At 43.7% G+C, this 24,216-nt stretch overlaps 1 protein-coding gene across 1 annotated transcript in view; it reads right to left on the reverse strand.

Moving 5' to 3' along the window:
* The window catches only part of sarnp (SAP domain containing ribonucleoprotein), a 67,563-nt gene that overhangs the window by 33,575 nt on the left and 9,772 nt on the right, over window positions 1–24,216 (reverse strand). Inside the window, exons 6-9 of the mRNA XM_021569047.2 lie at window positions 17,839–17,912; window positions 13,787–13,824; window positions 13,671–13,699; window positions 6,545–6,613 (exon numbers count right to left, since the gene is read on the reverse strand). Coding sequence (XP_021424722.1) covers window positions 6,545–6,613; window positions 13,671–13,699; window positions 13,787–13,824; window positions 17,839–17,912 — 210 coding nt within the window. The remainder of the gene's footprint in view (window positions 1–6,544; window positions 6,614–13,670; window positions 13,700–13,786; window positions 13,825–17,838; window positions 17,913–24,216) is intronic.

Raw genomic sequence — 24,216 nt, forward strand, 5'->3', positions numbered from 1 at the left:
ATTTGGTTGCTTGACGTAAACCCGGTTCTATGATCATGTGAGTGAGGTCTCTCACTATGGGTAAGTGATTCAAGGACGCTCCAATCACACATCTGTTGTAGACAGACACGAGCGACGGCGAAGTTGGAAGCCCCCAATCTTTTATAAGGCTCCGTCATCCCCTACTAGCTTCACTTTCCAAGTATATGTTTTCTTCCTGACGCAAAGCGTGAAGGTAAACGTGGTGAAAGACACTCATTATCATAGAACGGGGTTACGTCAAGTAACCCAAAGGTTTATTTCAAAATACTTGTTCGATTTCTTTTACGATGGGGATATAGCCAACTCCCATAGTTCTCATATACTCTCCGAAGCCAGGTTGTCTAGACAGAATCAACCACCAGAAGTCCCGACACTAAGCACTGTATGCTCTAACGAGGGGGTTCCCCAACAGGGAGCATTACAGATCTCGAACAGAGATGCCCTTAAACAATGCTCATGACGCAGCCAAACCTCCAGTGGAATGAGCTCTCAGGCCCTCTGAAGGTGGTAAATCCTTGCTATTATAGGCCACTATAATAGCATCCACTATCCAATGGGATAAGAGCCGGCGAGAAATGGGCCTCCCTGCGTGGGGAGGTGCCCAAGAGACAAAGAGCTGGTCGCTCTTTCTAAGGGCTCTTGTCCTGTCCATGTAGATGCTCCACAAGCGGTGGAGACGCCATTCCACCAAAAAGGAAAAAGTTGGTGGGTGAACGGCTGACAGCTCCAAAGTGAGTCTATTGTAAGTACTACTTACTTTAGGCACAAAAGCGGGGTTAGGTTGTCGGGTAACATTGGACAACCCAGGGGCAAAGTGCAGGCATGAGTGGTGGACAGACAGTGCGTGCAGCTCTCCCACTCGCTATGCGGATGTAATGGCTAAAAGTAAGTAAGCAGTTTTAAATGAGATAAGTCTCACTTCCCCACTTTCCAGCGGAGGCTGTGAAATGGCCTCAAGCACAATAGATAGGTCCCAGGATGGGACTAGCTTCTTGGATAGCGGGTGAAAGCGACGCCACCCTTCATAAAATGTCAGATAAGGGGGTGTCTCACCTCTGTACCGTAATTTAAGTTTATATAGCAGGCAGAGATGGTCCCGCAGAAAGCAATGTACCTCTGAAAATGAGTACAGAAAGGGAGTAACCCGTTTCCGCTCGCATCATCTCTCAAACACACGCCACTTGTTGTCATAAAGTGAGTGTGTAGAAGGAGCCTAGCGCTCTGAATAGTCTCCACAACACAGAGTGGTAGGCCTGTCACAGTAAAGGGCAACTTCATCACTTTTTAACCTCATTTTCATTATCTCCAGCACAATATCAGGTCAACATATGTGAAAACGTCACGTTTTGTAGAAGAAAAAAAAAAAAAGGTAAAAAGTTCATAACATTAAAAATATATATATTTTTTAAATTGTGATTTTCAAAACACTGAGATTCGGGGTAACGTGGGGAGAAAGCAAATACCCTCCCTCGGGCTAGAACTCAATGCAGGTTTTGAAAAAATTTTTTTTTTTTCATTTTAATCCTAACCTGTGATTTCACAGAGAAGCATTTTCTTAAGACCTTTCTTATCTTTTTAACTACAGATCATATAAACACGCTGTGTTCATTAATGTAGACACTTGTTTGGTGCTGGAGATGAATATAAGGTTGAAAAAATGGCAGAGCTGCCCTTCAAGATTCACCCTCTCACAGGCCAGGCACAAAGAGCCAGCATGTACAGACGAGGACGGAAAATCTCTGTTTGCTTGGGTCAACAGATCCCTGCATAACGGTAACTGCAAGGGCTGGTCATTCCCTCACTCTGGAGAGTGTGGGAAGAATCAGGGGGGGCGTAAAGACGCACCCATGGCAATGGGTGTGCCATCACGTCCACCCATAGTGGCGCATCGTTGCTTGCCAGTGTAAAGAACAGTGGGCAGTGTGCGTTTAAGCACAATGCCAAAAGATCTACGGACGCCTGTTCGTATTTCTCCCATATTTGGGCCACTACAAAAGAGGTGAGGTTCCCACTACCCGTACAAGGGATTCCCTCTGGACAACAAATCCGCTTCTGTATTCATTATGCCTTTGTGTGACCGTATGCCCCAGACTGAACATGAAGAGGCATAGGCAGAATGACGTGACTCGCCTCTCTGACTGGGTGGCCCAGAAATAAATATTATTTATTCTGATATTCTGTTCTGTGTGGGCACCAAACAGCTCTTTATCGGATTGATCCTGAGACCAAGCTCTGTGAGGTAGATTGTAAGGATAGCCGTGTCTCTAACTGCTTGCTCCTGTTTGCGGGTACAGAGCAGGTAGTCGTCTATATACAGTACACAGAGATTCTGAGCCACCTGCACCTCAGTAGGTTCAATGCCACCTCCACACATTGTTGAAAATCTGAGGGGCTAGTAATAGTCCAAATGGACCAGTGAGATACTTATAGGCCATGCCCTGAAAGGCAAACTTGAGAAACATCCTATGTGCTGGCAGAATGTTTGTGAAAATAAGCGTCCGGCAGATCGACAGAACTGAAAGAATCGCCTTGACGAATGGAGTGAGACAGCACATTGTGCGTAAGCATACGGAACATGAACTTTTATCAGATGGCTGTTGAGGACCTGTTGAGGACCGAGACAGGGCTAGTAATTAGTAACTAGTAATTCTAGGAATTTGGTGCTTGGCTTACTTCGCCCAGTACAGGGACTGCAGTAGCTATAACTCTGGGAGAGAAGGTTCTGTCAGCCGGGTTGTATGTGTACTACTCAAAGCCTGACTTTTGGTTCCATACAGCTCAGTGGGATAAACACCTAGCTAGCTAGCTAAACAATGAACCATAATCCCAACTCATAACGTTACTACCCTGCATGACTCTACAGGTAGCCAAGCAACCAGGCTCAATGTTAGCTAGCTAATATTAGGCTATAACTAGCAATGGCTCTGAGATACGAATAATATTATTACACAGATCATACATGTAACGTTAGCTAGCGAGCTAGGCAGCTAACGTTACCTAGCTAGCTAACAGTACACTAACTTGAAATGAAAACGACTGACAAAATTAGAAACTTGTTATATATCTGAAAATGTAGCTAGCTCTCTTACCCATATACAGTGCCTTGCAAAATTATTCGGCCCCCTTGAACTTTGCGACCTATTGCCACATTTCAGGCTTCAAACATAAAGATATAAAACTATTTTTTTTGTGAAGAATCAACAACAAGTGGGACACAATCATGAAGTGGAACGACATTTATTGGATATTTCAAACTTTTTTAACAAATCAAAAACTGAAAAATTGGGCGTGCAAAATTATTCAGCCCCCTTAAGTTAATACCTTGTAGCGCCACCTTTTGCTGCGATTACAGCTGTAAGTCGCTTGGGGTATGTCTCTATCAGTTTTGCACATCGAGAGACTGAAATTTTTTCCCATTCCTCCTTGCAAAACAGCTCGAGCTCCGTGAGGTTGGATGGAGAGCATTTGTGAACAGCAGTTTTCAGTTCTTTCCACAGATTCTCGATTGGATTCAGGTCTGGACTTTGACTTGACCATTCTAACACCTGGATATGTTTTGGATCACTGTCTTGTTGGAAGACAAATCTCCGTCCCAGTCTCAGGTCTTTTGCAGACTCCATCAGGTTTTCTTCCAGAATGGTCCTGTATTTGGCTCCATCCATCTTCCCATCAATTTTAACCATCTTCCCTGTCCCTGCTGAAGAAAAGCAGGCCCAAACCATGATGCTGCCACCACCATGTTTGACAGTGGGGATGGTGTGTTCAGCTGTGTTGCTTTTACGCCAAACATAACGTTTTGCATTGTTGCCAAAGAGTTCAATTTTGGTTTCATCTGACCAGAGCACCTTCTTCCACATGTTTGGTGTGTCTCCCAGGTGGCTTGTGGCAAACTTTAAACAACACTTTTTATGGATATCTTTAAGAAATGGCTTTCTTCTTGCCACTCTTCCATAAAGGCCAGATTTGTGCTATATACGACTGATTGTTGTCCTATGGACAGAGTCTCCCACCTCAGCTGTAGATCTCTGCAGTTCATCCAGAGTGATCATGGGCCTCTTGGCTGCATCTCTGATCAGTCTTCTCCTTGTATGAGCTGAAAGTTTAGAGGGACGGCCAGGTCTTGGTAGATTTGCAGTGGTCTGATACTCCTTCCATTTCAATATTATCGCTTGCACAGTGCTCCTTGGGATGTTTAAAGCTTGGGAAATCTTTTTGCATCCAAATCCAGCTTTAAACTTCTTCGCAATAGTATCTCGGACCTGCCTGGTGTGTTCCTTGTTCTTCATGATGCTCTCTGCGCTTTTAACGGACCTCTGAGACTATCACAGTGCAGGTGCATTTATACGGAGACTTGATTACACACAGGTGGATTGTATTTATCATCATTAGTCATTTAGGTCAACATTGGATCATTCAGAGATCCTCACTGAACTTCTGGAGAGTTTGCTGCACTGAAAGTAAAGGGGCTGAATAATTTTGCACGCCCAATTTTTCAGTTTTTGATTTGTTAAAAAAGTTTGAAATATCCAATAAATGTCCCACTTGTTGTTGATTCTTCACAAAAAAATACAGTTTTATATCTTTATGTTTGAAGCCTGAAATGTGGCAAAAGGTCGCAAAGTTCAAGGGGGCCGAATACTTTCGCAAGGCACTGTACATGGATTGACGCTTCACCCTCTCTGTCACGGATGCCATGGTTGCTCTTAGTTTGAAGATGTAATCCAGAGACAGGTGTTTTATACAACAGCATTTTGTGGGTTCTCTTTTAGACTCCAATTGCAAATATGAAGACGAACGCAATAATTTTCTCCATCTCCTTAGCTATCAGACTTTAATTCCACTGATTTCAAAACTCAGGCCTCCAGAAAGTGGAGAGCAACACTTATGCAGTTCTACTATGTGAAATCTTACAAAAAAGACGCTTTAGAAAGGATTACCTACACATACTGACCAGATCATGTTATATACGTGTGCTATACGGCAGACCAATCCTAACTCATCTCTCGGCATGTCCAGCCCACTCATTATCTCAGCCAATCATGGCTAGCGGGAAGGTTGCTGACTTTTTCTGTGGATAAACAAACTAGACTCATAATTTAACAATTGAATGCCGTCTGTAAGTATGAATACAAGTTTGTTATTAAGGCACATGAAAGTTCACATGTTCCAGAAGGCATTTCAACAAAAAAAATGCATTTTGATTAAATAAAAAAAAGTTTACGTTCAAATGGCTCTCCTGTGAAGTAGTGACGCGTGACATATGCCTAGCTTCCTGGGTCTACTTTTAAAAATATATGTATTTATTTAATTAATATGCAAAAATAGAGAAAATCAGAAAGGGGGGAAATACTTTTCCACAGCACTGTATGTATACATCATTGTCAAAATCAATTGTACCTTTATTAAGTTTCAGCCAAATGTGGTTAGTACCTTTTTTCATTTCATTCAGTGCTAAATCCTGCTTATGCCAAATTATGATTACACCGGAGTCCCGACCCTGTTTAATGTTTTTATGTTTGATTGATGGTAGTAAACCTTCTCTGTAGCTTTAGGGACACGGAGTATCAATGCCTCCACAACACCATGTTTCGAGAAGGATTATGATGTCCTGTCCCTTGACATATTAAAAAAAATTCTGTATTTGCTCTTTTAGAACAAAAATACGAACAGTATAGGCCCTGGATATTCCAAGAGCTGATAGTTAATAATCTCATTCATAATAAGTGATATTCACTGGTTTGAGTGAAGTACATTGATAGTTCATATAAGGCAATCAAATCAATTTAAATAAATAAATTAGGTTCTAATCTATGGGTTTCACATGACTGGGAATAAAGGTGTGTTTCTGCTGGTCACAGATACCTTAAAAAAAATGGTAAGGGCGTGGATCAGAAAACCAGTCAGTATCTGGTATGATCACCATTTGCCTCATGCAGCGAGATACATCTCCTTTGCATAGAGTTGATCAAGCTCTTGATTTTGCGGCCTGTTGAATGTTGACCCACTCCTCTTCAATGGCTGTGTGAAGTTGCTAGATATTGGCGTGAACTGGAACACGCTGTCCTACATATTGATCCAGAGCATCCTAAACATGCTCAATGGGTGACATGTCTGGTCAGTATTAAGGCAATGGAAGAACTGTGACATTTTTAGCTTCCAGGAACTGTGTAAAGATCCTTGCAACATGGGGCCGTGCATTAACATGCTGAAACATGAAGTAATGGCAGCAGATGAATAGCACGACAATGGGCTAAAGGATCTCATCATGGTATCTCTGTGCATTCAATTGGCAACCATGTTTCGTTGTCCGTAGCTTATGCCTGCCCATACCATAACCCCACCGCCACAATGGGGCACTCTGTTCACTACGTTGACATCAGCAAACCGTTCGCCCACACAACGCCATACAGGAGAGAGAGAGCAATAGAGAGAAGAGAGCGATAGAGAGAAGAGAACGATCGAGAGAAGACGAGCAGGTGTTCACATACTTTTGGTTATGTAGTGAATTCATGAGTCAGCTCACCGTTTTGGCGACAGAGGACACATTCATGCCAAAGCGCTCTGCCCGCTTCTTCAGGACCTCAACGCTGACCTAACGCCACAGAGGGAGGAGAGGTGTTATTTATGTGCTCCATAAAGACAAGTCAGGTGTTCACAAACTCCTATTCATAACATCACAGTGAAAAAGTGAGGAAAAACAGATCCTGTCATCCTCTTACAAACAGAAAACCACAGGCTTCTTCTTCTCCAATAAACAGGGATGCAAACAGGTGAGAGTCCAAAAAGGTGACAATTTGCATATTACTTACATATTGTCAGAGAATAACAAGTACCTATTTGAACAATCTCAATACTCCTACCTTACCAAACCACAATAGACAGAGAAAATTGTGTCCTGCGGTATTGGGGAGTTGGGCTCTTTGGCCTGGGTTTAAGGTTAATCATGACATGATCATCTCAGTCTCCCCAGACAGAGTTAGGATTTTCATATTTTCTTGTTGAGGACATGTATTTTCCAGTGGGTTTAATGAAGAACTGTAAGGTGAAGGTCTAGGCTATCTGCTAAATAACTACATTATTTTCAGCCAACTTTAAAACAACTCTCATTTTAATATAATCTGACCTGCCATACACACACGACTCATACCCCCCATTATTTTTACAAAAATTATTTTAATGCTCAAAATAATAAACAGTAACAGGCTGTAAATTGCATGACCTGGCTTGTCTATCTTTACATTTATTTAGAAACGTGGGAGGGGTGTGCTGCAATCCCTTGACATCAGTCTTTGCATCTAACTTCAGCCAGGCCCAGCTCCACTTGAACCTCAAACCTGACTCAAGCTTAGACAGTGACTCCCTCTCCTAAAACTCTATCATTCTGAAAACGAAAGCATAGCATAAATTACACTATTTAATAGAAAGATGCCAACAACACAATATAATAATATGTACATTTGATTTTCTAATTTCCTACATAATAACTAGACTACCCACAGTGTGATAATGTGGGTTTGCCTAAGGTAAGTACTCAAACATGGCACCAGCGGGTACTTATTCATTGGTATCATTGTTAGAGTATTGGAACATTATGACTCCAGTATACACCGTTGTTGTGCAGCTGCCTGCGCTACCATGCTAGGTTTAGTAATAAAGTAACCAAGTTTATAAAGTTACTCCCTCGCCTCCTCCAATGCATATAAGTGTTCTGTGGATTATTAGACAGACATGTGAAGTAAACTGAGGCAACACATAGTTAATGGAGGCATGCAGGTGGTAATGTTAGCTTGCCAACTTGGATGCTAACGTAGCTAGATGTCTAACATCAGCTAGCTAATGTTAACTTTGTCTGTAATAATTTGTGCTATTGAAACATACAAGCTATAATTAGCTTTTCATCAAGGATAATCGCAGCATTATTTCAAACACAGGTTACTTACCTCGAGTTGCATTAAAAATTTCCCAGACAGGAACAAAGTTTTTGCATGGAATGTGTGATGAGGCGGCTGTGATCACACATGGAGAAGATATTTTTGCGCATCTCTTTTATAGCTCAATGGGAGATACACACTGCGTCTGCCCACTTTACATCAGAACCCCCACGTTTTTTTTTACAGCTCTACATGGTTCACGTGGATGACTGTTTTGAAATAAAAGCAATGAATATCACAGAAAAATGACAAGTTTGCATGCCTGCAAGGTGGTCGGAAGGGTGGTGGGGAGTGTTCAGGTTTCGGATTCCCTCACCCTTTTATCAGGGTTTAGATCATTCAATCCCACATTTCTTATAGAAAAACAAAAAATGGATGTTCTAAGAACACAACAATGCTAAAACCACACCAGGAGACCACTTTCGAGGTCTGGGAAAAATTTAGACATTTTTAATTAAAGTTTGCATGCACCTAGCACAGTTTTTTTGGTTAGCAGTGTTCCGTAGCGTACACTGGATTTATGCAAATAATCACAATCTCATTCTGTCAAGTAAGCTACTTTGTAGCTACCGGTAGTTAACATTTAAACGCCCACACCAATAGAAATCCCCTTTTTTGAGCTGAAAGATAATGGCCAGACCTTAACCATGTTGTTGGCGTCGACAGAGATGGTCGCCTCGCTTCTGGTCCTTAGAACTGTTTTGTTTTTTTATGTACTATTTCTTACATTGTCCAGAAAATGTTATTACATACAGCCGGGAAGAACTATTGGATATAAAAGCGACGTCAACTTACCATCATTTCGACCAGGAATACATGTTTCCCAAAGGGGATCCTTTGTTCGGACCTCCACCCTGGACATACGATCTTATCCCAGAGGTCGACCCAAAACAACGCGGTCACCACAGGAGAGGCAGACGGAGCGGCCTACTGCTCGGACTCAGAAGATGAGCACACCATCCACCGCTTCCTAGCATATTACTCGCCAATGTCCAATCTCTAGATAACAAGGTGTACGAAATTAGGGCATGAGTTGCCTTCCAGAGAGACATCAGAGATTCTAACATTCTCTGTTTCACGGAAACATGGCTCACTCGGGATACGTTGTCAGAGTCGGTACAGCCACCCGGTTTCTTCACGAATCGTGCCAACGGAAACAAACGTCTCTCTGGTAAGAAGGGGGTGTATGCCTTATGATTAACGACTCATGGTGAAATCACAAAAACATACAGGAACTCAAGTCCTTTTGTTCACCTGACCTAGAATTCCTTACAATCAAATGCCGACCGCATTATCTTCCAAGAGAATTCTCTTCGATTATAGTCAAAGCCATGTATATCCCCCCAAGCAGTTACTTCGTCGGCACTGAAAGAACTTCACTGGACTCTATGAAAACTGGAAACCATACATCCTGGGGATGCATTTATTGTAGCTGGGGATTTTAACAAAGCTAACCTAAGATCAATACTCCCTAAATTCTATCACCATATCGAATGCGCGACACGAGCTGGAAGAATTCTGGATCATTGCTACTCGAACTTCCGCAATGCACACAAAGCCCTAAGTGCCCTGGCTTCGGCAAATCTGACCATGAATCCATTTTGTTGCTCCCAGCCTATAGACAGAAACTAAAACAGGAAACGCCCGTGAACAGGTCAATACAACGCTGGTCTGACCAATCGGATTCCACGCTTCAAGATTGCTTCAATCATGTGGACTGGGATGTGTTCCGGATAGCCTCAGACAACAACATTGACGTATATGCTGACTCGGTGAGTGAGTTTATTAGCAAGTGCATTTGAGAAGTTGTACCCGCTGTGACTATTAAAACCTTCCCTAACCAGAAACCGTGGAATAATAGCAGCATTCACGCAAAACTGAAAGCGCGAGCCACCACTTTTAAATCATGGCAAGGCGATCACGGATTACAAAAAGAAAACCAGCCCCGTTGCGGACATCGACGTCTTGCTCCCAGACAAATTAAACAATTTCTTTGCTCGCTTTGAGGACAATACAGTGCCACTGACACGGCCTGCTACCAAAGCCTGCGGGGTCTCCTGCTCCGTGGCCAACATGAGTAAAACACTTAAACGTGTTAAACCTCGCAGTGCTGCCGGCCCAAAGGGCATCCCTAGCCGCGTCCTCAGAGCATGCGCAGACCAGCTGGCAGGATTTTTTTACGGACATATTCAACCAATTCCTATCCCAGTCTGCTGTCCCTACATGCAGGTTTGCTGTGTCTGTCAGCGTAGTGTCCAGAGCATGGAGGCGCTACCAGGAGACAGGCCAGTACATCAGGAGACGTGGAGGAGGCCGTAGGAGGGCAACAACCCAGCAGCAGGGCCGCTACCTCCGCCTTTGTGCAAGGAGGAGCACTGCCAGAGCCCAGCAAAATGACCTCCAGCAGGCCACAAATGTGCACGTGTCTGCTCAAACGGTCAGGAACAGACTCCATGAGGGTGGTATGAGGGCCCAACGTCCACAGGTGGGGGTTGTGCTTACAGCCCAACACCGTGCAGGACGTTTGGAATTTGCCAGAGAACACCAAGATTGGCAAATTCGCCACTGGCGCCCTGTGCTCTTCACAGATGAAAGCAGGTTCACACTGAGCACGTGACAGAGTCTGGAGACTCCGTGGAGAACGTTCTGCTGCCTGCAACATCTTCCAGCATGACTGGTTTGGCGGTGGGTCAGTCATGGTGTGGGGTGGCATTTCTTTGGGGGGGCCGCACAGCCCTCCATGTGCTCGCCAGAGGTAGCCTGACTGCCATTAGGTACCGAGATGAGATCCTCAGACCCCTTGTGAGACCATATGCTGGTGCAGTTCGCCCTGGGTTCCTCCTGGGTTCTTCCTAATGCAAGACAATGGAAAGGTCTCCTCATGTGGCTGGAGTGTGTCAGCAGTTCCTGCAAGAGGAAGGCATTGATGCTATGGACTGGCCCGCCCGTTCCCCAGACCTGAATCCAATTGAGCACATCTGGGACATCATGTCTCACTCCATCCACCAACGCCACGTTGCACCAGACTGTCCAGGAGTTGGCGGATGCTTTAGTCCAGGTCTGGGAGGAGATCCCTCAGGAGACCATCCACCACCTCATCAGGAGCATGCCCAGGCGTTGTAGGGAGGTCATACAGTCACGTGGAGGCCACACACACTACTGAGCCTCATTTTGACTTGTTTTAAGGACATTACATCAAAGTTGGATCAGCCTGTAGTGTGGTTTTCCACTTTAATTTTGAGTGTGACTCCAAATCCAGACCTCCATGGGTTGATAAATTTGATTTCCATTGATCATTTTTGTGTGATTTTGTTGTCAGCACATTCAACTATGTAATGAAAAAAGTATTCAATAAGAATATTTCATTCATTCAGATCTAGGATGTGTTATTTTAGTGTTCCCTTTATTTTTTTGAGCAGTGTATATATATATATATATATATATATATATACATATAAATATAAATAACCATTTTTTAAAATGGTATAATTGTGTGATATTTGCCATTTGCAAACTCGCTCCCCATCACCCCAAGATTAATGGTTTGACCAGTAAAGTTTTGCTTCACTACAGAGAAGGGGGCTAGCTACATCCCAATATGGCAACCGGAGCATGAATGAGTGGGTGTGTCGAAAGGAAAGTAGTGGGCGTGTGGAATGGAGTGGGTGTGTCAAAAGCTCTCTGCTTTAGGTTAGATGGTTTTGACTGAGCTGTTTTTCTTCTTCTTCCATTTCTTACCACGCAACTACCATACATTGAGCTACCATACCGTAAGAGTGGACTGGATGGATGAGTCAGTCATATTTCACTATTACTTTTACACAAATAATTGTCAATTTTCAGTTATAAAACTGACGATTGTTTATTTTATATTAAAAGTATTTTATGATGGGTGTACTGTTACTTCATTCGTCGTATGCGTGTGCTTACTGTAACAGTCACCCTGATATTGGCTAATGGCTACTAGGTAGCTACTTCCCACACCATTGCCGGACAGTAGTGCTTGTCAAGCGGGAGCGACTGGCACTGTGTCCCGGTGTTGCCGTTCATGGCCTCCCCATTGAGTAGTAGACTGTATGTAGGCTATGTATCATCTAGATGGTTATCAATATTAGTTATTTCTGGTGTAGGCTGCTATCCTATTTGGAGGAATAAAAAATGGAAGATGCCAAACTTTGGAAAAAACAATAGATGGCGAAGTCAAAGATTGTCCAGTGGTTTCCATCTGTGGCAAAGTTTTCCTAAATAAATTATTATGATAAATCCATCTACAGAACCAGCAATAGAGCCAGCTGGTTAGTCTTTTGAATACGGTGTAGTAAAACCCAGCAACAACAACAGATAACATTAGCTAGCTACAGTGCCTTGCGAAAGTATTTGGCCCCCTTAAGTTAATACTTTGTAGCGCCACCTTTTGCTGCGATTACAGCTGTAAGTCGCTTGGGGTATGTCTCTATCAGTTTTGCACATCGAGAGACTGACATTTTTTCCCATTCCTCCTTGCAAAACAGCTCGAGCTCAGTGAGGTTGGATGGAGAGCATTTGTGAACAGCAGTTTTCAGTTCTTTACACAGATTCTCGATTGGATTCAGGTCTGGACTTTGACTTGGCCATTCTAACACCTGGATATGTTTATTTTTGAACCATTCCATTGTAGATTTTGCTTCATGTTTTGGATCATTGTCTTGTTGGAAGACAAATCTCCGTCCCAGTCTCAGGTCTTTTGCAGACTCCATCAGATTTTCTTCCAGAATGGTCCTGTATTTGGCTCCATCCATCTTCCCATCAATTTTAACCATCTTCCCTGTCCCTGCTGAAGAAAAGCAGGCCCAAACCATGATGCTGCCACCACCATGTTTGACAGTGGGGATGGTGTGTTCAGTGTGATGAGCTGTGTTGCTTTTACGCCAAACATAACGTTTTGCATTGTTGCCAAAAAGTTCAATTTTGGTTTCATCTGACCAGAGCACCTTCTTCCACATGTTTGGTGTGTCTCCCAGGTGGCTTGTGGCAAACTTTAAACAACACTTTTCATGGATATCTTTAAGAAATGGCTTTCTTCTTGCCACTCTTCCATAAAGGCCAGATTTGTGCAATATACGACTGATTGTTGTCCTATGGACAGAGTCTCCCACCTCAGCTGTAGATCTCTGCAGTAATTGTGTCCCACTTGTTGTTGATTCTTCACAAAAAAATACAGTTTTATATATTTATGTTTGAAGCCTGAAATGTGGCAAAAGGTCGCAAAGTTCAAGGGGGCTGAATACTTTCGCAAGGCACTGTATATAAAATTAGCAGGATAGCTAGCTAGATAAGGTTGTAACTACATACTCTGACAGCTGTCAGTGGCCTTGTTGTTGATGTTTATCAACTCCACATGGAAATTCCCACACCCAATTTGTGAATATGTATATGTAGACTTCGTGATTCTTCGGAGGTGGAACCTAAAAGTGCATTCCCTCTTTAGGACAAAAAATTGCTTCAAAATAGTAGGGGGATACTTCCTCTGGGGGGTCCTTTAATTTAGAAGGTTTTTGGGAAAGCCTTTCTATATTTTTTCCTGTTCCATATTATTTTGCCAAACTAATACAGGGTTAACACCAACATTGTCACAGCAACCTACAGTAAATGTGCCGATTATGTGAAGTGCCATTTTATGTGCAGGCATTGTTGAAATAGGAAAAATAAATATATTATATGAACCCCATTGATACTCACAGTTAGTTTACTATTTGCAACTGATGCACCTAATAGACAAAGAGAAAAAATATACATGAATTACAACATACAATTTTGACTGGTCATGCTGAAAAACCTATGAAAATCCAACTCACCTGGTTTGGAAGCTGGTGATAGAGCCGGTAAACCAAATCTGACAAACATCAGATCAATTCAATTAATATTCACTCTCACAGCCTACATCTTTTTAACATCCATTTTACTATCCTTTCGACAGCCCAATATGAGTTGACCCTAGAGTACTATCCTTTCGACAGCCCAATATGAGTTGACCCTGGAGTAGATTATTGCCACATAAAATATGTATATTAAATATTATTTTTACATAACTACCTGACACTGTTCACTGAGTAATGATCCAAACTTGATTGTCAACCACAATATTTCATACATTTGAGGATATCAAGGGGTCATAAGTGTGAAACATTGCTGTTGCCTACATGCAAGATTAACAGTACATGACTGCTTTTACTTCATTTCGAACTTGAGTTATTACTATGCTATAAGCTGTCTCCTGACAGCATCACTGAATAATTTTCAACTTTGAAACCACCCAAGTCCCATCTTGGAAGTGATTGGCCCCGTCGGGCCATGACTCATTATACCCTGAGGGTATAATACGCACTGCCCAGCCACTCTTGCTTTATTCAGCCACCACTGTTTATCAAAGCCACCATTTATCACCTGTAAATTCATCTTTTCCGTCTAAACTTCTCAATTTCAGACGGCCTACGCATTCGACCGAGCAGCGAAGATATTTTAGATTTGATATAGATTCCTTCGGCGTTGGTCCGTTTTGCAGCCGGAGTCAGCTAGCTTGCTACCCACTCTTTGCTAATGGTCCATCTAGCTATATAGCTAGCTAACGTGTCGCACTTGAGACCAAGGATTCTGAGGTAAATATTTTATAAATCGCTTTCCCAATCACGCTCAAACAGTGTTCATAAGCTTTGAGTGTGGGTACCAGACAGATTCATTCAGGTTTTTCTGTTTAAAAAATATTTTTCTCCTCAGGCTGAAATAACGTACAAGGCGCACATGTCGGGGAGGGACGGTCATTGAGAGTGTGCCCGATGCCTTGGACCAGAGAATGCAGAGGTGGCTCTTACGGACACCTTCTTCTGTATCCACCGCCCCAGGCTTCCCCTGCCTTCCCTTCGCCATCAAGTGGAGCTGATCTATATCTCTCCACAACCCAGCTCCTCCCATATAGCTCCACGGGAGTGTATGGACGAGTGGCCGAGATGCGGCGCTCCAATCCTTGGCTGAGGTGGAGGCTCTGTCCTTCCCCAAATTGCTGCTTCTTTCGAGGACGCAGCGCACCGGGAGCTGAGAGACTTCCATGCCAGCCAGTGGAACGCCAATGGAGATCCTGGCTCAGAATGAAGGGTGACATTGAGGAGGACAAGGTGGAGATGCCGGCTGTCTGTCGGATCTCTGACAAGGATCCTTACAACAAGGAGCTGGTGGAGGTCCTGGGCAGGGCTGTGACTAAGCTATGCCTGTCTTGGCCAAATCCACAACCAGCCCCTGAAACCATGCTGGCAGGGGCTTACTTCCCACCGTCAGTCACCGGCTAGCCAGCCAGCCCCCACAGACCCTGCCCCCTGTTCACAGATGTCAGGAATGAGTTGAGGCAGTCCTGGGAGAAGCCACAGACACGCTCTCCCATCCAGAGCTTCAACTCATGGTCCAGGATCGACACAGGACCAGGATCGCCCGAGCTGGGGAATCTGGCCATGCCCCCGCACGAAGAAGCCTTTGCCGCGGAGGCTGTTGAGGTGTGAGGCTGAGAAGCCGCAGCTGTCATCCAGAGCATGCCGCATTACCGCTTACCGGGAAGAGAAGTCTTACAAGGTAGCCCAGTCAGCAGCCATGCTGAACATCATGGTCCTCCTCCAGACCTACCAGGCCCAGGTCCTCCTGGACATGGAAGGGCAGGCTACTCCAGAGATGTATGTCGAGCTCAGGAAGGCACACTACACATGAGGTGTGCTGCCTAGGACGTGGGCAGAATCATGGGATTCTCGGTAGTGACACACCACCACTTGTGGCTCAACCTCACTCAAATGTCAGAAACAAAGAATGCTGCAGAACGGGCACCGACCAAGAACAGACGGAGAACACACACTACACCGATTTTAAGGTTTCTGCACTGGCTGCCTGTGGGTTTTAGAATACATTTTAAGATTCTTCTATTACCACCTTTCCAACAAGTCAGTTCATCAGATTTCTGCCCTGGTCAACTGTAAGTGCTGTTATTATGAAATAGAAACGTCTAGGAGCAACAACAGCTCAGCCGCGAAGTGGTAGGCCATAAAAGCTCACAGATAGGGACCTCCGAGTGATGAATCGTGCAGCGCGCAAAAAAAATTAATAATTGCCTGTCCTTGGTTGCAACACTCACTACTGAGTTTCAAACTGCCCCTGGAAACAAAGCTTGCCGGCATTGGACTCTGGAGCAGTGGAAACGCGTACTCTCGAGTGATGAATCACCCTTCAACGTCTGGCAGTCCGACAGACCAATCTGGTTTGGTGGATGGCAGGAGAACGCTACCAGCCCGAATAGATAGCACCAACTGTAAAGTTCGGTTGAGGAGGAATAATGGTCTGGGGCTGTTTTTCATGGTTCGGGCTAGGCCCCTTGGTTCTAGACATTCTAGACGATTCTGTGCCTCCAACTTTGTGGCAACAGTTTGGGGAAGGCCCTTTCCTATTTCAGCATGACAATGCCCTCCTGCACAAAGCGAGGTCCATACAGAAATGGTTTGTCGAGATTGGTGTTGAAGAACTTGACTGGCCTGCACAGAGCCCTGACCTCAACCCCATCGAACACCTTTGGGATGAATTAGAATGCCGACTGCCAGCCAGGCCTAATCGGCCAACAATTAGGGCTCAACCTCAATAATGCTCGTGGCTGAACGGAAACAAGTCCCGGCAGCAATGTTCCAACATCTAGTGGAAAGTCTTTCCAGAAGAGTGGAGGCTATTATAGCAGTAAGGGGGGACCAACTCCATATTAATGCCCATGATTTTGGAATGAGATGTTCGAGGAGCAGGTCTCCACCTACTTTTGGTTATGTAGCATAATGCAGCTTTTATTTTTGTTTTTTATTCGTTTTTGTCCTGTAAAGCACATTGCGTTGCATTCTATGTCTGAAATAAAGCTTCATTTAATTTAATTTGAGAACGAGAAAAGAACATGCTGCTGAATGCTCCTGTCACAGTATCTGGGCTCTTCGGTCCTTTCGTGGAGACCATTACACACAAATTTGAGCAGCAGCAGGAAAGCTCTGCAGCCTTCAAGGCTATCATGCTCTGCAGGCCTCGGGCTCGACCTCATACATCAATCGCCAGGGCGGAGTCCGCTCAATGGCCATGCACCAGGTGGCATCCCGGATACATGCTGTGGGCATACACACACAACTCACTGTCAGCAACGCACATTCCAGGTATATTGAATCCAGGTGCGAACCTATTGTCGAGGGGCAAGCCTGAGTCTGCAGAGTATCCACCCACAGGTGATAGAGGCGTTTTGGTGCCAGTTCAGAGGAGACACGTAGATCTGTTCGCATCTCAAAGTGCAACACAATGCCCTCTTTGGTATTCCATTCTGAACAACAACCCGGGAGTCCCATAGGGCAGCGCACAATTGGCCCAGTGTCGTCAGGGGAGGGTTTGGCCAGGGGGGGAGGGGGGGCTTTACTTGGCTCATCGTGCTCTAGCGACTCCTTGTGGCGGGCCGGGCGCCTGCCATTAGTTGAACTGTGTCTTCACCGACACATTGGTCCACATTAAGCAGGCGGATGTTACTGAGTGCGGTTTGGCGGGTCATGTTTTGGCAGATGCATTACTCGACCTTCAGGTCTCCTGAGCCCGTTGTGGAGTTGAAGCGATGAGACAAGATCATAATTTGATATGATGAAATTTGGGAGAAAAGGGGAGATAAAACACAAAAAATGTAACAAATTATTATTCAGTGGTGCTGTCTGGAGACAGCTTATAGCATAGTAAGAACTTGTTCGTCCTTCGTAAAACCAGGGTTGCAGTAAAACTAATTTGTTTTAACCAAAATATGTATAACTCTAGTTTTATCTAAAGTCAACATATGATCCATTATAATGTGTAATTCGGTCCAGGGGCTCACCTGGCAGCGCGGGCCTCTTTCTTACTATCAGCAGTAGCAGGCAGGTTGAAACGCTCTGCCCTCTTCTGCAGCCTCTGTGATGGACACAAATAGATACAAGTTAAATATTCATGCTACTAGCGAACTTGTAACATTGTATAAAATATTCTGGGCCCTACGAGTTTCCCGCGCACAGACACAGCTGTAGGCTATTTGCGCAAGGGATAAGAAGCAGTGCTTGACTTGGGCAGGAGCTCACCGAAGCTGAGTACCGGAACCTCAAACCTGTTCCTCAAAGAATATTGGCTCAAAAGTATTGTGGAGCTCCTGCACCTAAATAGTCACTGCCCCCAAAATGAGTACCGGAACCTATTTCAGTCCAACTCAAGCAATGATAAGAATTAATCAGGTAGGACAATTTTATGACGAGTTCTCATCGAAAGGGAGAGAGATAGGAAGATTTTGTAAATACATTGAGGAACTACTGTAATTCTCAATGGATGTAAAAATAAGACTGTTTGCGGTGAAGAAAACATTACTTTGAGAAGCTCCACAGGTTATTAGTAGTGGTGCATTAAGCCAATCAGAAATACTAATCAGACCCTACACATGTCTACATTTGCGCAGGCCAGGTAGCCTATAGGCCTACTTCCATGCGTGCGCATCCTTACTCAACATTTACAGGAGCGCTCAAAACAAAAAACAATGACTAAATTGACAAAAATTGTTTCTCACAAGTGCAGCATAGGTTGTGCACACGGGGTGATAACGTGACAGGAATAATAATATTGATAACAGAAATTACTGTAACCAAAGTAACAAACACTGTAGATTAGAAATGGTAGGAATTAACGGTAAATGTATTACTGGTAATATATGTAATGAGGAATTGATATACACTAACAATTAAAACACAAATAATTCACACAATGAAGTTAAGAAACAATGAATGTGCACAAATTGGCAGGAGAGAGCGCATTCTGAAGAGAGTAGCGCATTGTGCATCTGGGTGCATGATCAATCCGACGTCTGCACTGGCCATACAGCAATCACAGTGATACGGACTCAGCAAAAGTCTGGCTATTCATACTTCCTGCGCTTCGCAGTGCAGAGCCGTTGTGAGTTTGTGTTTCCTACATGATGTACCGCCCCCACCTACCATCAACCAATCATGTCAATGCGGCACTATACAGAGCTTTCTGCATTGTTACAACATTTGGGAGGCGCTTTGGCAACTGCATGCCTCTGGAGGCTCCGCAATTCCGTCACACCCTCCACATGGAGCCACCTACCACATTTTCCAATCAAGCATAAACTGGCATTTAGTCTAGGCCTCCGCAAAGCACTAGTTCACCAAGATGAACGCAAATATAAATATATGTATATACAGTACCAGTCAGTCAAAAGTTTGGACACTCCTACTCATTCAATGTTTTTCTTTATTTTTTACTATTGTCTACATTGTAGAATAATAGTGAAGACATCAAAACTATGAAATAACACATGGAATCATATAGTAACCAAAAAAAGTGTTGAACTAATCAAAATATATATATTTCAGATTAGCCACCCTTTGCCTTGATGACAGTTTTGCACACTCTTGGCATTCTCTCAACCAGCGTCAGGAGGTAGTAATTAACTACAATTAACAGGTGTGCCTTGTTAAAAGTTCATTGTGGAATTTCTTTACTTCTTAATGCATTTGAGCCAATCAGTTGTGTTGTGACAAGGTAGGGGAGGTATACAGAAGAAGGGCCTATTTGGTAACAGACCAAGTCCATATTATGGAAAGAACAGCTCAAATAAGCAAAGAAAATCGACAGTCAATCATTACTTTAAGACATGAAGGTCAGTCAATGCAGAACATTTCAAGAACTTTGAAAGTTTCAAGTGCAGTCGTAAAAACCATTAAACCCTATGATGAAACTGGCTGTCATGAGGAACGCCACAGACCGTAGTGACCGTATTACCGCCACACCTGGAGTCACGAATCATGAAGGCAGTCAAATTCCACATGAACTTTTAGTCATGTAATTAGGCTTTTCCAAGCTCTGATGCTGCTGGTTATTAGTAACCTACCAAACTTGCTAACTGCCTGGTACTCAGCACTCTATTGTCTCTCTAATCACTCTGACATCAATGCTAATGTATTTGAAATTCTAATCAAACACTTCATGAGAGCCCATGAGCTCATGTTGCGCAACATTTTTATAGGCTTTGTAATTGCGTGGGAAAACAGAGCGATGGCCGCTAATAGAAATATGAGGATCCCATCAGCTACGCCTACTGTATTTATTTCTCAACTTTCCTAATATTAAGCAGAGGAGTACAGCCTACCTGCCTGGCATGAAAATAAACCATGGGGAAAAGCGTCCTCCATTCGCTATTTAAGTGTATTTTTTCCGTTGTCCCTGTTGTTTCGATACAGGTGCATGATAATGGTCCATTCTAAATCGAAACAAATGTCACATATTATTTATATATATGAGCTCCCGAGCGGCACAGCGGTCTAAGGCACGGCATCGCAGTGCTAGAGGCATCACTATAAACCCTGGTTCGATCCCAGGCTGTATCACAACCGGCCGTGATCGGGAGTCTGATAGTGCACTTCCCTATTGGCCCAGTGTCATCCAGGTTAGGGGAGGGTTTGGTCGGTAGGGCTTCATTGTAAATAGGAATTTGTTCTTAACTGACTTGCCTAGTTAAATAAAGGTTAAATAAAAATGTTTTTTAAAAAGTGTATATGTAAAGACAAGATTAAATCAAGAAGTCTGATAGGAGCCTATCACCTATCACTTGTGAATTATATACACTGCTCAAAAAAATAAAGGGAACACTTAAACAACACAATGTAACTCCAAGTCAATCACACTTCTGTGAAATCAAACTGTCCACTTAGGAAGCAACACTGACTGACAATAAATGTCACATGCTGTTGTGCAAATGGAATAGACAACAGGTGGAAATTATAGGCAATTAGCAAGACACTCCCAATAAAGGAGTGGTTCTGCAGGTGGTGACCACAGACCACTTCTCAGTTCCTATGCTTCCTGGCTGATGTTTTGGTCACTTTTGAATGCTGGCGGTGCTTTCACTCTAGTGGTAGCATGAGACAGAGTCTACAACTCACACAAGTGGCTCAGGTAGTGCAGCTCATCCAGGATGGCACATCAATGCGAGCTGTGGCAAGAAGGTTTGCTGTGTCTGTCAGCGTAGTGTCCAGAGCATGGAGGCGCTACCAGGAGACAGGCCAGTACATCAGGAGATGTGGAGGAGGCCGTAGGAGGGCAACAACCCAGCAGCAGGACCGCTACCTCCGCCTTTGTGCAAGGAGGAGCAGGAGGCGCACTGCCAGAGCCCTGTAAAATGACCTCCAGCAGGCCACAAATGTGCATGTGTCTGCTCAAACGGTCAGAAACAGACTCCATGAGGGTGGTATGAGGGCCCGACGTCCACAGGTGGGGGTTGTGCTTACAGCCCAACACCGTGCAGGACGTTTGGCATTTGCCAGAGAACACCAAGATTGGCAAATTCGCCACTGGCGCCCTGTGCTCTTCACAGATGAAAGCTGGTTCACACTGAGCACCTGACAGACGTGACAGAGTCTGGAGACGCCGTGGAGAACGTTCTGCTGCCTGCAACATCCTCCAGCATGACCAGTTTGGCGGTGGGTCAGTCATGGTGTGGGGTGGCATTTCTTTGGGGGGGGCCGCACAGTCCTCCATGTGCTCGCCAGAGGTAGCCTGACTGCTATTAGGTACCGAGATGAGATCCTCAGACCCCTTGTGAGACCATATGCTGGTGCGGTTGGCCCTGGGTTCCTCCTGGGTTCTTCCTAATGGAAGACAATGCTAGACCTCATGTGGCTGGAGTGTGTCAGCAGTTCCTGCAAGAGGAAGGCATTGATGCTATGGACTGGCCCGCCCGTTCCCCAAACCTGAATCCAATTGAGCACATCTGGGACATCATGTCTTGCTCCATCCACCAACGCCACGTTGCACCACAGACTGTCCAGGAGTTGGCGGATGCTTTAGTCCAGGTCTGGGAGGAGATCCCTCAGGAGACCATCCGCCACCTCATCAGGAGCATTCCCAGGCGTTGTAGGGAGGTCATACAGGCACGTGGAGGCCACACACACTACTGAGCCTCATTTTGACTTGTATAAGGACATTACATCAAAGTTGGATCAGCCTGTAGTGTGGTTTTCCACTTTAATTTTGAGTGTGACTCCAAATCCAGACCTCAGTGGGTTGATAAATTTGATTTCCATTGATCATTTTTGTGTGATTTTGTTATCAGCACATTCAACTATGTAAAGAAAAAAGTATTTAATAAGAATATTTCATTCATTCAGATCTAGGATGTGTTATTTTAGTGTTCCGTAAAAAGGCATAGATTTTCTTAGGGTGCATTAAGGCCACAAAGGGGATGCCGCCGTGAAACTCGAAGCATTATCAAGTGCTTGTCAAATTGTGAATGAGAGACTGATGGTGTGTACAGCCTGCGCAAAAAAACAAAATCAGTGCTCATGCCTTTCAAGTGACTTTTTTCAAGTCATCATTACTCTCATCATATAGCCTTTACAATCAATATTTTAAAATCAAAACATATAGCTCAAGTTTGAAGAACTAAAGTGAAATTAATAACTCAAAATTAAGCATATAGGAGTACATATTTCTTTGTTAACCGCTCAACACAGAATGTGCGCATGTGCGCACTCCCTGAAATCGTTTGGAGAAAATAATTATATTTTTTTCAGCTTTGTTCAATTGTATTCTTCATACTATAAAATATAAATAATGCCACGGAATTATAAGACAATCTCGTCTGCTAAATGAACTAGAGTAGCCCACAGCCATTTGGCATAGCCACATCAGGACAACAGAGTATGCTATTATTTTATTTTGAAATTGACATTTTCTTCTGTTCTTTTGTCTGACGAGTCCAAATTTGAGATTTTTGGTTCCAGCCACGCGTCTTCGTAAGACGGAAAATCTCTGCATGTGTGGTTCCCACCGTGACGCATGGAGGAGGTGTGATAGTGTGGGGGGGGGGGGGGGGGGGGGGTCCATTGCTGGTGACACTGCCAGGGATTTATTTAGAATTCAAGACACACTTAACCAGCATGGCTACCACAGCATTCTGCAGCGATACGCCATCCCATCAGGATTGCGCTTAGTGGGACTATCATTTGTTGTTCAACAGGACAATGACCCAACACACATCCAGGCTGTGTAAGGGCTATTTGACCAATAAGGAGAGTGATGGAGTGCTGCATCCGATGACCTGGCCTCCACAATCACCCGACCTCAACCCAATTGAGATGGTTTGGGATGAGTTGAACCACAGAATGAAGGAAAAGCAGCTAACAAGTGGTTAACATATGTGGGAACTCCTTCAAGACTATTGGAAAAGCATTCCAGGTTACAACATAGTTTTGATGTCTTTACAATAATTATACATGTAATGAGTAGATTGTGTGTCCAAACTTGTAATGTATATATTAGTCGACTGGTCGATTGTTTGGTCGTTAGGCTGTCGGTCGACCAAGATTGTTTAAGTCGAGCACTAAAACAATCTTTGTCGATCAACAACCTAACAACCAAACAATCGAACAGTTGACCTATTGCGGTCAGCCCAACAATAGATCAGTTTCACATTCCAACACAGTGTGAATTACAAGAGGGGTCATTCCATTTGATTTCAATAACTTTTTTGACCGAACCCCTTTGGATTTGAATGAAAGATTCTATGCATATTTGCCAATGGTAGAAGTAGTTTTTGGACCTGAATGCAAAACATTTACCAGAAAGAGTTGGTCAAAGTTGACCCATTTTGCATATCCCACCCTACCATGAGACAGACATGCATGTCTTCATCACTGGAAAAAATAAACAGTTGAGTTTGATATTATTTAAAAGCTTACAAAACAGGGTTGTCAAACTATTTGATAATTTCTTGAAAAAAAAAAATGGTTTAATAAAAATGTTTTTTTTTTTTTTTTTAGCTTTAACTTGAATTATCTTTGGGGGAAAAAAACATATGTTTTCATTTTCACATATGTTGTAGGTTAGACCCTATTTTACATCATCTGGTGTTTTGTGTTGTGCACGCCATTGGTTGAGACACAGCATGCTCTTGAATACAAGGTGGGAGTCATATTTTGGCTAATAAATGGGAGAAAAAAAATTGAACTGTCAACTTTTAAATGGTAGCACAAAGACGGTTGGAGGTCCACACATCAGAGAACGTTGACTTGAATGGGAATATCATTTATAAAAAAATTATACTGTCAATCCTCCATAGGAAACCTATTGAAATAATATAAATACAGTGCATTCAGAAAGTATTCAGACCCCTTCACTTTCCCTCATTTTGTTACGTTACAGCCGTATTACT

The sequence above is a fragment of the Oncorhynchus mykiss genome, chromosome 17, assembly GCF_013265735.2.
Source record: "Oncorhynchus mykiss isolate Arlee chromosome 17, USDA_OmykA_1.1, whole genome shotgun sequence".
Taxonomy (NCBI): domain Eukaryota; kingdom Metazoa; phylum Chordata; class Actinopteri; order Salmoniformes; family Salmonidae; genus Oncorhynchus; species Oncorhynchus mykiss.